Source organism: Triturus cristatus, chromosome 9 (genome assembly GCF_964204655.1).
Source record: "Triturus cristatus chromosome 9, aTriCri1.1, whole genome shotgun sequence".
Classification (NCBI taxonomy): Eukaryota; Metazoa; Chordata; class Amphibia; order Caudata; family Salamandridae; genus Triturus; species Triturus cristatus.
Window position 1 is genome coordinate 723,221,053 of NC_140592.1, and position 13,471 is coordinate 723,234,523.

At 47.1% G+C, this 13,471-nt stretch overlaps 1 protein-coding gene across 2 annotated transcripts in view; it reads right to left on the minus strand.

The window, feature by feature from the left end:
* The window catches only part of ATL3 (atlastin GTPase 3), a 230,404-nt gene that overhangs the window by 96,947 nt on the left and 119,986 nt on the right, over positions 1–13,471 (minus strand). For both annotated transcript variants that reach the window (XM_085625910.1, XM_085625911.1), the window contains exon 5: positions 4,756–4,806. In XM_085625910.1, the coding sequence (XP_085482036.1) occupies positions 4,756–4,806 (51 nt within the window). The remainder of the gene's footprint in view (positions 1–4,755; positions 4,807–13,471) is intronic.

The following is a 13,471-nucleotide window of genomic DNA, read 5'->3' on the forward strand; positions in this document are numbered from 1 at the left end:
ACTGTGTTCAGAGACAAGCCATGAAAGCCAAAAGCAAGAGAAACAACACATAGTTCTGTTTGTACAGGGTGGACTTGTTTCTCTGCTTATGAGGTGACAAACTGAGATCATCAGCCGGAATATACGGACTTGTTGGAGGAGCGGGTTAGCAGTCAAAATTACATTTCCAGTCGAAGATCGAAACCTCTCAGGTACTTCTGCTCAGACTCTGCGATTGGAGGTGTAGACCCTGGAAATTTGAGTGTAACTCTGTACAACTGCTGGGGTAGCAGACCCTCCTGAAGACGCAGTCCAAGTGCAGGTCATACGTTCAGTGGTAGGAGTTCCGAGTATCAAACCCTCCAAGCTCTGCCTGGGGCTGTTCTCGAGTGCCACCCTTCATCCGTTAGGACCCACAAGTCACTGGCAGAGGTGGAAACTTTTACAGGAGCCTGGAGACACATCAAGGGTAGAACATGTTTCTTAGGTACCCTCAAAGAAAAAACACTGAGCGTTGAAGACCAGACTGAGTGTTTTTCAGAGGTAGCAAACAGATTTCCAAAACACATAAAAGGTGATGGGAGGATGCTTGCACAAAGTCTAATCATTGGCAGTCTCTGGGGATAGCATTCCAACCCATCGTTCTTTTGCTCACCATGCCACCTCAGATTAGACCCAGTCATATGCAAATCAGCTTTGACCCAGCGCAAAAGGGACCAATCCAGCCTGGACTACCAAGCCAGGTCCTCTCTAAACCGAAACACAAGCAACCCAGTGTGTCACCCTAAATGGAACAGGTATGCCCAGACGTGGGTCCCGTGCACATTGTGCCACTGAGACCAAGCTATACCTGCTTGAGGAGCCCTAACTAGGCTAGACTGTTCCCAATAGAGCAGAGTCAAGACTGATTTGCATATAGCTGGGTCCACCCTTAAGTGGCATGGTGTGCAAAATAACAATGGGCTGGGATGCGGCCCAAGTAATTTCCAGTGGTTGAAAACAATTCAAGCATGTAATCCATCACTTTTTTATATACTTTTGCAAACAGATTTACAGGACAAGCATGCTGAGTGTGCTCTCCAGAAATAGATTCCACTGGTGGTCAGCAGTATAATACCGTCAAGTTTGTCTGGCCCAAATTTTGAGTGATGCTGCCAGGTGATCGACAGAAATCTCATTAAGTGCTAGCCATCGCCAAAGACTGTAAGCATCCAAACAGAGGAAAAGATTCACCACTCTACGCTGCTTTTTCCATGTTGTCTGTCAGCACTTCAACCATCTTGCCCTTGAAATAAGGTATAAAGGCCTTTAAGGTGAGCCAAATGGCTTACAAATTCAGAATATTTATATGACAGTAAGGCTCCATTTGACAGCAGGGACCTCTTTCCTTCATCTCGTCCAGATGGCTTCCCAATATCAGAGAGCAGGATGGTAATTTGGTAGTGGCCCGACCCCACTACAGAGCAGAGATGCCACAAGAGGGACTGCAGGGCCAGCGCATGCAAGTAAGTACCCTGGAGGTTCTGGCACACAATCCAGTGCCTGGAGTCCAAGACCAGCCCAACCTGAGCAAGTGCCAACATTTGTAACTTCTGTTTTCTGAGGAGACCTTAAATTGGTCTACGGCCGCAGTCCTTTTGGGGGATCAGGAAGGAGAAAGTGTAACATCCTACTTCTCTCTCAAACTCCACTACCAATTCTATTACCCTTTTGGCGAGTATAATCGCCTCTTTTGACAAGATACTGGTGTAATCTGCCAAAATCATAGATGAAACAGGAAGGAAGTGAAGAGGACCAACCAGAAAAGGAAGGGCATAACCAACATGGATAATTTAGAGAACACCTTGGAATATCAATAAGCAGGCAATCCTATAGTCTGAATCCACTGATCTCAAGAGGAGGTCCGAAGGTAAATTATCGATCTCGAGGAGCAGTGCCGAGTGAAAAAGAGGACAAAGAGTGCTGCTACTTATGCTGACCACAACCTTTGGCATTGCCCCTACCCCTGCCACCACTAAAAATCTGCATGGATTGCTCTGTGGCTTGCAAGGGTAGTCACTGGTGATTTAAGAGACCCTTTGAGTATCCTCTGAGCTTCTTGTACTGCTGATGGAGCTGCTAAGCAGGGGAAAGTAACTCCAATATGCAGCCATAGCCTTGCTCCCCTTACATTTTTACTAAGGCTGCATCAACCATCTCACAAAAGAGCAGAGATCCATCAAAGGGCAGGTCCATCAAGGAGGCCTGAATGCCCCTTTAGAATCCAGGGGACCGCATCTAGGCATACCATCTATTGAGGACGCCTACACCACGGGTAATAAAATCCATAGTGTCCTGTCTAGAGAGTAAACCATACTTTGAGGCATCCAGACCATTGTCTAAGTGTTGGCTTTAGAAATGTCCGCGCAAGCCATGTCCCAAAGGGAGTATAAAGGCCCAGAAGGCAAACTGCATTCAGAGAGCCAAATGCCAAACTGGCAGAAAAAAACCTTTGTCAATTAGCCTCAATTAGTTATCACTCCCTGTCAGAAGGAGTGGAAGCAAAACAATTTTACTCGCAGAAGCATGCACTACAAGTCTTTCTGAAGTTGGATGTTGTGTCAAACATTTTGTATCATTAAGAGTTGGCCTTGGAGGAATTGCAATGGGGCAGCACAGAGGCAGAGCTGAAACTTGAATGGCCAAGCTGCCAGAAAGGAGTCAGTCAGGGCACTGCTCAAAAGCAACAAGAGCTCAGAAGTTGACAGCCCAGGTTCAAAAATTGCTGTGAGGAGGTTAGCCTTAGTCTCTTCCTTGAGCAGTAGTCATGTTATGTTGGTGTATAATGCGCATAGCTACCCTAAGACTTCCCAGCGCTGAACGAGTAGTGACCTGCACCTTGGATGTCTCAACTATACTGGACTGACTTGGCTGGGAAATAGCCCAGTTTTTAGCAGCTTTCTAAATTTATTCTTCTTAGATTCAGTAATCAGATCAATTGACATTGATAGAAAGTTCATGTTAGTTCAAGACATCCAACGTCTAGCAAACAACCACAACAAAGGAGGCACTCCTCTCTGTAAAAGACCATATAAACAAATCCAGGGTGGATTCTGAGAGGAAACCAAGCCACAGGCATTTGCGTATTCTTGTAGGACATGTTGGAGGCCTCGAACCGCATCTGAATTCAACCCAAAATTATCCTGCAACTTCCTAAAGTAATGCAGCCAAATTAGAGGAGAGTCCTCTTCAGTTAGAGCATTTCTTTTGGTAATTGTGTATCTAAACAGGTCAGGCTTTGGCTGAAGATGGCTGCGTATCCAAGGCCAGAACCAGTGACAGATTCAAAGTAATTAGAATCATAGCAGGTGTAGATGTAGGCCCAGGTGGAGAGGCCTGTGGCAGACTGGTGGAGGCACGAATTGGCAATTTAAAAGAGGTGGGCTTGCTTCATCAAGGGGCAGACTGTACCAGGGAAGGTCCAGCCAACACAAGCCTGACTGTAGGCAGGGACAGATTCATTTGGCCAGGAAGTACAGCAGTAACAGAAGGAATATACTTGAAAATCTGCAGCTTGGCATAATTCAAGGCGGTAACTTGATGCTAGGTCGATAATGGCCAATGGAACTCTGGGTGCATCAGCTACAAATTCAGCATTGGTTCAGTCAGACATTGAAAGAGTAGGGTGACATGACTAGCCACTGTGTGATCTCCCCCATCCCACGAGCAACTTAGCTTTGATGAGGTCTAGTAACACTTCATGTGTTTCTTCCCCAACTTGTCCTTGCCTTTCAGTTTCACTTTAGAAAAACTGGATAAGCAGAGAAAATAAAGCTAGGCTTGTTTCTTGTGTTCCACGACATATAGCTTGGCCCCTCTGTCCCTGATGGCCTTTGCGTGCATCAAGATACACTTCTAACATGCCGTGGAGTCGCGTTTGGGGTAGAGGCACCATAATTAGTTATTATGTGGGTCCGCCGCCAAAATCGGATTCCAAGAGGAAATCCATGGCTTGAAATCGGTCATCTTTGGGGGCGACATCCCTGCACTGCCAAAGTTTACGAATTTGAGAATTTGGTGAAAAAATTAAATCGATAACAGCAGGACTCTGGATTTATGTGTTCCGGTATGGGAAAAGATTGACGTGAGGGCAAAGGAATATATCTTTAGGAATCTCTATGTTGTCATGTCCGAAGGCAGGATGGAGCAGTGATGGAGGCCGATGGTACTACCTGCCGACATGTAAGAACTACAGCAACAGTTTCCATATCCAGGCTGGAGAGTGAGGGGATTCACAAGATGAGGAATCTGCAACCAGAAATATCAGTTGAAGCAAGGGTACAAAACAAGAGAGATGCGGGCACTTTGGGGCAAATAGGGTAAAAATCCAACTGAAAGACAACGTGAAAGATGACAAAAAATACATACTGTGCAAGACTGGAACATAGAACAGAACAAAAGATTTGAAAACTGGGAGGAAATTAAGGAATACAAGCCAGGAGGTATAGTAGAACAGGAGACTGAAGAAAAGCAATGTAGGGTACAGAACGCAGTAAAAAAAAAAAAAAAAAGAAAAAAAAACCCAAAGATGAGCTAGGTAGTGGCACACAGGTTAGTATGAACATACACTGTGCTGAGGAAAAAAAAATTGTCGAAAGCTACAGACCATAAAAGGCGTAAGTGCACAGTCATAACATCATATGGGTAAGGAACAAGGACAAGGAGCCGAGAGAAGCAGATTCACAAGAAGTGCACAGTTCTTAGAGATACTGGGAACAGGTTCCTGAGGCTCCTTACCTGTAGCTGCTGCAGATCATCCTCTTGAATATTCTGGGACAAGTTATAGATCTAAACCAATTAAAAAAAATAATTTAAACCTCAATCATATCAATAATTATATGAATCTACACAGCAATCCACTCTCTCCACTCCATGCAGATGCAGACAACACTGAATAGAACATATAGGATCTAAAGCACTTGAGTCAATGAAGAGGAAAACAAAACAAAAAACAACTGCCTTGCAGGAGTTCAGAGACCACAAAAAGGGCACACAAAAAGGATTGTGCATCAAGCTAAAAAGAGTTTATCCATTCTGGATGTATCTTATTATTACCCAACATATAATTCCAGGTTTTAATGGACAAACTGTCACATAGGTGCTATCATTTGAAAAGGAAGATATTGAGTATACACCAAAAGCATGTTTTCCCCATCCCCAAAGTTCTATTGGCAGATGGGCGTAAAAGACTCTGCATAACACTTTCAAGTAAAATTAATCTACATTAAGGAATGACTGTCTTTCATGTGCAATTACCCCACACAATTCCTTAGGCTGTTCACGTCACAAAAAAGTATATGTACCCTCGTCGTAAGCAGGTACAGAGAAACAAGCCTGACATTTTTCACCTAAGGTGAAAACAAGCCACAAATGATTGCTTGAACTTTTCTCGTGTGCGTATCTAACTTCTTTATTTTAACCCATACAAGGAAATAATGTTACTTACCTTTAGTAACAATGTTTTTGGTGGATACTCTAGCTACCTGCAGATTCCTCAGCTCTTTAATCTCCAGACACAATACTTAGTTCCAAGCTCACACTGTGCTACCAGTTGGAATCCAAATGCAAAAAGAACAATTGATGGCCAGAATGCAGAACAATGTCATACATTCACCCCAGTACAGAGATCTGGGCCTATATCCATCGTTTTTTTGCTCACCATGCCATTCCAGTTTGGACCCAGCCATATGCAACTCAGTCTTGACCCTGCGCCCAATGGGAACAGTCCAGCCCGAACTGCCAGGCCAGGTCCTCCCTGGACTGGAAACAAGCATCCTAGGAGCGATTTTGGGCTTTCAGCCCTCATCAGCCAGGATAGATGGACTCCAGTGGCATGGAGAGCACGGGACCCACGTCTGGGCATACCCGTCCCACTCAGGGTGACAAATGCAAAAAGAACAATTTATGGACAGAATGCAGAACAATGTCATACATTCACCCCAGTACAAAGATCTGGGCCTAAATCCATCGTTTCTTTGCTCACCATGCCATTCCAGTTTGGAAACAGCCATATGCAAATCACTCTTGACCCTGTTCCCATGAGGCACAGGGTCAGACTGATTTGCATATGGCCATGTCTGAACTGGGGTGGCGGAGTGACCTAAAGAAGGATGATGGATTAAACCCAGATCAGTTGACTGGGGGTGATGCTTGCAATGTTCAACACTCCGTCCATCATCCCCTTTGATTTTGCTTTGTTCGCCCTAAGTTGGCAGGGTATGCCCAGACGTGGGTCCCTTGCTCACTTTGCCACTGGATTCAAGCTAGCCTGGCTGATGACGGCCGATTAGCCAGAATCCGGTTCCAGGATGCTTGTTTCCGGTCCAGGGAAGACATGGCTTTGCAGTTCGGGCTGGACTGCTCCCATGAGGCACAGAGTCAGACTGATTTGCATATGTCCATGTCTGAACTGGGGTGGCGGAGTGAGCTAAAGAATGATGATGGATTAAACCCGGATCAGTTAACTGGGGGTGAGTGCTTGCAATGTTCAACACTCCGTCCATCATCCGCTTTGGTTTTACCAGTTGGAATCCAGCAGACGATGTGGGCACTTGAAAGGGCACAGCTCGCCAGGTGTCACCGGTATATGGTGTGGGTCCCTTGTAGGAGATCTTTGATGTCCCGGAGATCGCCAAAAGAATAGGGGGCAAGCGCAACAGGCCCTTGGTGAGCACACTTCAGGGTGCCACACAGCAGCAGGTAGTTGGCCCAGGCAAGCCACCATCAGGAAGGGTACGCGGTCCCTTTCAATGGCAGTAATCCTCCTTGTGGACAACAGTCCTCTGGCAATGTGCACAGCGTAGTCAGGTCCCCACAAGCGTATCTCACCCTTTGGTCAAGTGTGGCACCAGTAGTTATACTAGAGTGTGCCTTTGAAGACGGGCTGGATCAAAGGGTCTCCCTTTGAACCACAGCTGTCTCCCCTAAATTTCAGTCCTGTCTGTCATGAGGCCGTGGAATGCAGATCCTAATGTTTAGTGGGGCCATGATCTGGCTCAAGACGCCAAGAGTCAAAACCTTTTTCTCCAATCTCTCCATCTAGGCCTGCAAATGGCAGAGGTCTGTTGTTCCAGTTGCATGCCCAGTGTTTTATAGCTGTCGCTGGGGAATGCTATAACCCCTAACCTGCAGTGTGAACTGGAGCTGGCACAAAGGCACACAAAAGAGTGTTAGAGCAGAGAAATGCCCATGTTCTAGTAGTGGTACAAAAGGGGGTGGTGATGGACGGGGTGAGTGTTTGATTGGTTCTGATGCTCCGTCCATCACCACCCCCTTTTGTACCGCTTTGTTCGCCATAAGTTGGCAGGGTATGCTCAGACGTGAGTCCCTTGCTCACTTTGCCACTGGATTCAAGCAAGCCTGGCTGAAGACGGCTGAAATGCCAGAAACCGGTCCCAGGAAGCTTGTTTGCGGTCCGGGGAAGGCATGGCTTGGCAGTTCGGGCTGGACTGTTCCCATGAGGCACAGGGTCAGACTGATTTGCATATGGCCATGTCTGAACTGGGGTGGCAGAGTGGGCTAAATAACGGTGATGGATCAAACCCAGATCTGTTGACTGGGTGTGAGTGTTTGATTGGTTCTGATGCTCCGTCCATCACCACCCCCTTTTGTACCGCTATGTTCTAGTAGTGGCATTTCTGCACGAATCATGACAAAGCCACCTTCACTACTGGAAAGGGGTTATCACAGCAAATCAAATAATAGGAAACATGATAAAGCTGTGCCACAGCAATCCATTGTTGCAGACCAATGTACCAGTCTGCAGTGGCAGGCTGGACACCTATTCGGAGACACCATTGGTGCCAGTGCACCAACCAGTCCACAATGGCAAGTTGGTAACCGGTTTAGGAACACAATTGGGGCAGCATGCATACCAGTCTGCACTGGCAGGCTGGCCGCATAGTTAGAAATACTAGCGGTGCAATACACACCCACGTCTGCTATCGCAGCCAGCAGTGCAACACACATTCCAGTCTGCAATGGGAGGTTGACATGTATTCGGAAATACCAGTGGTGCAACACGCACACATGTCTGCAATGGCAGACTAATCACATACGCAGAGGCACCAGCGGTGCAAAGCAAACCCCAGCCTGCAATGGCAGGCTTGACCCATGTTTTCTTTTTTTATATAGCAGGAACTAGACCCGAAGATATCGGGTATCAGAGCGCTTTACATAGCACCAGTTTAATTACATGAGGACACATTCATTTTTGTTAGGCATGGGGAGATTAAGTGATTGACCCAGAATCACAGGATGTTGAGCGTCGTTGGCGAGACTCGAACCCGGATCCCCAGCTTCGACGTCGATCGCTCTAGCCGTAAGGCTACATCCTCTCCCCGTTAAGAAATACGGGGCTAAACGCACACCAGCCTGCAATGGCAGGCTGGCCACGCATGTAGAAAGCACCATCGGTACCAATGGGCACATAAGCTGCACATATGTTTGGCATACCATTGGTGCCACCGTGCACCCCAGCCTGCAATGGCAGGCTGCCCACAAAACCGGGGCACCATCAGTGCAAATACAGCCCCTCCAGTCTGCAATGACAGGCTGGACACAGGTTCTACAACATCACATGTGACAGTGCACACATCGGCCCGCAATGGCTTATTGGGCACCGGGTTACCACCACCCTAGGAGCGAGTGCGTGCACACAGACACACTGGCAGACCTGACCTATGTTTAGAAGCCTGGGATACGCACCCTTCCTAACATGTGTAGGAAGGGCACATGCACTTTCATGCTGCCTTGACAGTGGGAAAGGTCCTACAGCCATAATGAGGCTGCAGCCTGGAGGTTTTCCCCATGGAAAGAGCCAACCCCCTAGTTAGGGACAACCCACAAGGGGGTTTGTCCCAACTCGGGCAATGCACATGCAGATGTGCCTACCCTGCCCCTCACCTTCCCCGGTGTGGTGGTAGGGAACAGCATCCTAAGGGTTGGCCACAGAGAGATCTATGCCAACCTGTGCATGAGACATTTTTGATAGGCTCTTTTGGGGGGGGCGGCACCATCAGTGCTGCGTCCCCCCATTAGCCCGTGTCGCCCCCTCCTGGGGTATGTGGTGTACCCTTTCACCGGGCCCTTACAGGTACGACACCTAAACCAATCAGTACCCTGTCCTGGCATGTGTAGGACGAGCGTGCACACTTTCCCACTGTAGTACAGTGGGAAAGAGCCCAGAGTTCTATGGTCAGGGAAAAGAGAGAAGAGTGTGTCAAAAACTAGGAGGATAAAGGCAAAAAAAGTTTTGGGGAAATCCCCCTAAGGGAGCCATGTCCAACAACAGTTGAGATAGTAATGCCTGCTGAGTGTGGACCAAAGCCCCTGTCACAGCACACCAAATATCTAAGACAGGAATGACACAGAACAGTGATGAAGTGGCCTTTGCCCTGGTGCCTTCAAGGCCTCCTCCTTGGCAAAGGCATAGCAGGTCCTGATACAAAGGACAAGACAGTGGGAAACTGCCTGCTTCTGAATCGCCTTACCCTTCTTAAAGCCAGTGTAACCCAGGAAAAGTTGCTCTTCGTCTTGAAACTCAGGGGTCCAGTCAATATAAAAGTTCTAAGCCCTATGAGGGTTCACATGATGCAGCCTCTCCTTCTCCTTGGTCGGATCAGATGGAGAGTAGGATTTTGGCAAGGTGATCAATTGGCCACGTGAAATGAAGTGACCACTTTAGGAAGGAAGACTAGGTTGCAAGGGTCTGCTGTTCTGAAAAAAATACACCGAAGGGAGGCTGAATAGCAAATACATGCAGCTTGCTAAAATATTCTTAGAGTCAGAAACTGCAATCGACAATTGCGCATGGGTTCAAAGGATGAACACATCTGGAAGGAAAACACCAAATTAATGTCCCACTGAGACACAACAAAAAACAAAAGGATCAATCCCTTCAGAAAGTAAACACCTACAAGGAAATTATACAGCGATGGCTGATCAGGCAAACAAAGAAATCCTGAAAGAGCTGATCATCTTTAACGGCACCCAAAGCAAAGCTTTGCAGGCAAGAAATAGAGAAAATAGTAATACATCAGAAAACTGCACCTTTAGGAGATCAACTTCCTCCTCAAAGCACAAAGTAACGATAATGGACCAGTGTCCAAAACAAACAGACTTATTAGAAAGGTGACAAACTGAAAAAACAATGCTGACCACCTCGGCAAGTAGATCATTCTCCAGGTATGAAGGTGGAGTCTCTGACGGTTCAGATGCAGAACCCATTGCGAGAGGAGATCCACTGTGAGCAGTAGTGCAAAAGGAGACACACTGACAGGTGAAGCAGATCTGAACAAAACACCTTCTGCTGCCAGTCCAGCACGATCAAGATCACCTACGCCTGGTCTTAACCAAACTTCCTGAGAACCAGAGCAATCAGAGTGGTGGGAAGACACATGTAACAATGATGAAGTCTCATCTCAAGAAGAATGCATCTCCCAGGGATCTCTGCAACAGAAACTGCAGGCAGCCCCTGTTGTCTTGACAGTTTAGAAGGTTCACCAGATGACTGTTTAAGAGGACAAAGACATATTCAATTAACTCCAGATGAAACCACCACTTATGATCAGCAAGATTACCATGACTAAGATAATCAGCCCGCATATTCAGAGACTGCCAGATGGTTCACTACCAGAGAGATCGTAAGTCTGAGCCCAAGTCGATAGCCTCAGTGCCTCCAGATACAGCGGGAGCCCACACCACCCTGTTTGCAATCGTGTTGCCTATCAGGATCACCACCAACTGATGGAAGGTAGGAACTATTTGAGGACAAGGTGGATCGTTTGAACCTGGAGTCCATTAAAAGAAGCTTGCTGTTCTGTGGAAAACCAGAGGTCTCGCTCTGCAGCACACTGAGGTGACCATGCTAACCAAGGAAGGATGCATCAGGCACCACCATGGCCAACACCGGTGGAGAACAGCAAGGTCTCCTGCATCTTAAGTGATCCATCAACAGCCACAAATGCATGTCTTAAGGTCCCCTTGGTTTTCCAAATGTTGTCCAGGAGCTCTCCCAGGCACAAGAACCACTAGTGTATGCAAGTGCAACTGAGCGCGAGGCACCAACAAGATGCAGGAGGGGAACAGGCCCACAAGATGCACAGCCATCAGTGACCGAATAAGAGCTCTCCCCCAAAATATCAGGATCACAGACAAAATGTCCAAAACTCGCTGGCGAGGTGATGCTGGAAAGGCTGAGGCGAGACTCTATGAGGTTGGCGGAAAACCCAACGTCAAGGGATAAGAAGCTCATGGACTGCAGGTGGCCCAACACTAGCTTAGACAAGCCAGTCTTCAGCAGCCAGTCATCGACTTATGAGAGTACAGAGCTCTCCAATCTACAAAGATTTGCCACAACCACACCATTACCTTTTCTGATGACTTAAGGCGCAGACGTTAATATAAATGGTAAGAGATCACTACCTTTCTTGGGAATAACAAAATAATAATAGCATCCCTGCCCTATTTCGATTTCTGGAACCAACATCATGGCACCTTTGCTAAATAGAGTTATATCCTCCTGCTGCAAAATGCGAACATGGTAATTTGAGGTGATAGATGGAATGCGGGGGGGGGGGGGAATCAGAGGGGGCAAGTCCTGGATGGGAGAACATAGCCTTGCCTCACAATCTGAAGAACCTAACTGTATTTTGTGATGAACTACTAGTGTCTCAAAAGGTCGAACACCTCCCTCCCTGTCCAATACAGGCTAAATGTGTTTAGCCTCTGCTGAAATTGTGGCTATGTTGGTAGTAATAGTGTGCAGGAGAAGGCAATCCCAACATCATCCCTTGGTCCGTACTGCGGAGATGAACTGGTTGTCTTGATGAAAAGAAAAACGGTCAAAGTGCATGTCCATAAGATTCTCTTGAACACAGTCCGAAAACCGAATGGGGCATATGCAAGAATAGCGGGAGATGTACAGGCGAGTCCACGCACTGAGCCAGAGTCTATTGTGTCCACACCAAAGTGGAAGATTTGTTTCACAGCTTCCTGTGCTGCACACAACTTCCAAAACCAGTCACAAAAGTGGTCAGGATTGTTCAGAATGACCATTTTCACCATCTCCCTCAATGAGTGGTAATAACAGATCAGAAAACAAGCTGTGTTCATGGAGCTAAGGGGAAGCTCCCTAAAGAGAAGACTTAATTCCCACAGTCTTTTTAACTCACTATCTGGAAGAGTACAAGGGAAATAGTCAGGGTTATGCTTGAAGAAGAGGAAGCCTGAACCATAAGTGCCCAGGGGAGGGAAGAGTCATCATGAAAATTTGGTCCCTGCATAGTAAGAAATAGCAGAAGGGCTCACTGGAGTAAAAATAGCCTAACTTGAAAGATCAATGGTTTCATGTCTGAAGAAGCATACTGAAAAATCACTGAGAATGTTAGGAAGGTTCTTCTCCACAGTCAATGACAGTTCAAATATGTCTGCAGCCTTGAACAAGACCAGCTTAAAATTAGGCTACGTGTTCTGTGGAAGGCCCTAAATGTCACTCCAGACCCACCGCTAATGTGGTATTCAGGGCTCTGGTGTACTGCAGGGCAAGACAGTTGCTACTATCCATACCAGTGGGGTGCAGGAGACTGCCCATTTCACTGCTATAGACATTGTTATGATGCCTGATGTGAGGCACCTGAACAGGGGTGGCAGAGTGGGCTAAAGAATGGTGATGGATTAAACCCAGATCAGTTGACTGGGGGTGAGTGCTTGCAATGTTCAACACTCCGTCCATCATTTCCTTTGGTTTTTGCTTTGTTCGCCATAAGTTGGCAGGGTATGCTCAGACGTGAGTCCCTTGCTCACTTTGCCACTGGATTCAAGCAAGCCTGGCTGAAGACGGCTGAAATGCCAGAAACCGGTCCTAGGAAGCTTGTTTCCGGTCCAGGGAAGACATGGCTTGGCAGTTCGGGCTGGACTGTTCCCATGAGGCACAGGGTCAGACTGATTTGCATATGGCCATGTCTGAACTGGGGTGGCAGAGTGGGCTAAAGAATGGTGATGGATTAAACCCAGATCAGTTGACTGGGGGTGAGTGCTTGCAATGTTCAACACTCCGTCCATCATTTCCTTTGGTTTTTGCTTAGGCACCTGAACAGTGTCTGAATCTGAGCCAAACAGCCAGGCCAGTATTGCAGGGTAAAGTAGCAATGTGAGCAAGGTCAGCACCAAGGGCCAGGAATTCAATACGTAGAGTAGGACGCTTCGGGTCTGGAGAGGACATCAGGCCGCATCTGGTCCTAAATCTATCTCCACTAAATGCAAATCTGAAGTCAACTTCGAGGCTAGGGTCAAGGAACTTGGCTGCCAACTGAAAAACATACCTCTAGAGTGGATGTGAGGTCTAGAAGCCAAAGAATTCCTCCTGTGAGATTTCTTGTGCTTCTTCTTGGAGGGTTTCTATGTTCTGTTCGAGGAGGACCACTTCAAGGACTAACCGAGTGAAGGAGGGACA